The 2,248-nt window shown below is 54.6% G+C and overlaps 1 protein-coding gene across 2 annotated transcripts in view; it reads right to left on the reverse strand.

Moving 5' to 3' along the window:
• HHATL (hedgehog acyltransferase-like) overlaps positions 1-2,030 on the reverse strand; it is a 13,106-nt gene extending 11,076 nt beyond the window's left edge. For both annotated transcript variants that reach the window (XM_009694996.1, XM_009694997.1), the window contains exons 1-4: positions 1,925-2,030; positions 1,310-1,377; positions 818-931; positions 431-625 (exon numbers count right to left, since the gene is read on the reverse strand). In XM_009694996.1, the coding sequence (XP_009693298.1) occupies positions 431-625; positions 818-931; positions 1,310-1,377; positions 1,925-2,030 (483 nt within the window). The remainder of the gene's footprint in view (positions 1-430; positions 626-817; positions 932-1,309; positions 1,378-1,924) is intronic.
• Positions 2,031-2,248: the final 218 nt, after the last annotated feature.

Below are 2,248 nucleotides of genomic sequence, written 5' to 3' on the forward strand. Positions count from 1 at the left end.
AAGGTCCTTCCTGGGCTGCTCTCCACCCACCACAGAGAGAAAGTCTTAACTGGGCAGAGACCTAAGAGACAGGCATGGACATCGCTGAACCCATCCCAGCACTGTGTTACAGATGGGGAAACTGAGGCACGGGGCAGGAACACATCTGGCCTGGCTGACAAACTGTTACCTGAGCAGCAAGGACTCAGGTGTCCTGAGCTCTGGCCTGGCATGAAGCCACCAAAACACGACATAGCCCCCGTGGGATTATTCCCAAACTCAGCAGCACAACAGTCTCCTCCCTCTCAAACCCTATGGGAGCTCCGACGTAGCCAGGAGAAGTGGCCAGGGTTTGGGGGTGCCCCAGGAGCCCTCCTTGGAGGTAAACCCAAGGAGATGGACGCAAGTGGGCTAGAAATGAGGCAAACAGATTGCCCAAGATGGTACCTACCTGCCACGAGCTGAATGGTTCCACTTTGAGGGAGGCGAGACAGCAGAGCCCGGCCACATAGCAGAGCCACCTCTGCTTAGCCAGTGCGACGGAGTAGAGGACAAGGCAGTGGGAGAGGATGATCATCAGGTAGACAAGCCCCATGCTGCCCAGCACGGCCAAGATCCCGTACAGCATGTACACCACAGCCCGGTGCTGCGAGAAGAGAGTGGCCCCGACCTGTGGTCAGCTTGGAGAAAGCCCCAACCTTGCTCCTTCTACCCTAGAGCATCCCCCCGTTCCTAGAACATCCCTTAAACCCCCTCCTGGGACATCCCTCAAACCCCCTCGTCAGATCTCAGGTCACTCTGGTGCTTTCAAATCCATCCCATCACATCCCTGGCTCACCTGTGGCACCGTCATGGAGCAGATCTTGCCGAAGAGGACGTGTCCCGAGAGGGCGAAGATGATGACGTTTCTGAACGAGGTGAACCACATCACCCACTCGAAATCGGCCACGTCCTGCGGGAGCAGCACCGGGTGCCTTTACTGCCCTCAGCCCTCGCACCCCTGCCCCATCACCCATCTGGAGGGGAAACCACACAACTTTCAAAGCTTTTTCTTCCCATTTTCTACCCAAGGGCTCCTGAGCACTTTAGCTTGGTTATAAAACCCCAGGAGAGATGTGCAGAGGTTGCTCGTCTCGGTGCACACAAAGCAGAGCATCCACGGCGCTGCAGGGCTGATATTTTCCTGACTAGTTCTTTAGAGAGAAAAATACGAGTCACATGGACTTTGCAAAAGTGTGTCAGCAGCAGAAAAACCAGCTCTGCTTCTCCAGAGGTCAGCACCGACCTTGTCATCAGTAGCTAGAAAAGATTGAGTCCTTCCTCAGCTTACCATCTTCCTGCCGAAGTAGTGCCAGCCTGGCTTTATGCCATCCCGAAAGGCCTTTCTGTTCATGCTGTCTGCAAAAGAACCAGAGTTACGGGAAGAGAAACAGCTCTGGGAATTGGGGCTTGGGTTTCAGCAAGGCAGGGAGCCTTCCTCACCGCGATGATGAGCCATCAGGGCTCAAACACCCCATCCCAAAAGTCCCTAATTCCCATGGACAGCCATAGGAGACAGGAACCTCAACCGTTTCTGCAAGAATTTCCAGCAAAGCCTTTTTGCAGTGTTCGTCTCAGGGATCCCCAGCTGATCTCATGAAATCTTCAGGTTTTTGGGCTTCTGGACAAAAAAATTTGGGAACCAGCCCTGTGTAGGCAGGGTGGTTGCCTCTTCTGGCCACAGCCTCTTTCTTGCCCTGCACCTTGGAAATGGGGACAAGGGGACAACCAGGCAAAAAGGCAAAAATCCATTTTTTTGAACCTCGCAAAGGATTCCCGAGCTCTTCTCTGCAAAAATTAAAGCCAGGGATCCGCTACTGATAGCCACAGCTGTAAAAGCAACCACCTTACATCCATCCTCCCTCCCAGGGCCCCCTCCGGGAGGGGATACGACGGGGAGCGTTACCTCTGGATGCTTCGAAGATCCCGCTGCCGCTGTACACCACAGCGCATGTCACGGTAAGAGCGTAAAACCCCAGTTCGTAACTGGGGAGCATCGTTTTAACCCCCATGGCAGCAGGTTACCACCCCGGCCGGTGCGGGGGATCCAGACCTAGGAAAGGGAAGGAAGAGAAGGACGAAAAGCAGGGGTGAGACCTCACCTGCCCTCCTACCCCTCAAACACCCTAAATTGTTGCTGGTCCTGTTTTATGGGCATCCTTGAAGACTGGTAGCTGAAGAGAAGAAGAAGACGGTAACATGGCCGAACCCTGGGACGCAACTCGGGTGC

This window comes from Cariama cristata, unplaced genomic scaffold, assembly GCF_000690535.1.
Source record: "Cariama cristata isolate BGI_N322 unplaced genomic scaffold, ASM69053v1 scaffold2462, whole genome shotgun sequence".
NCBI lineage: Eukaryota > Metazoa > Chordata > Aves > Cariamiformes > Cariamidae > Cariama > Cariama cristata.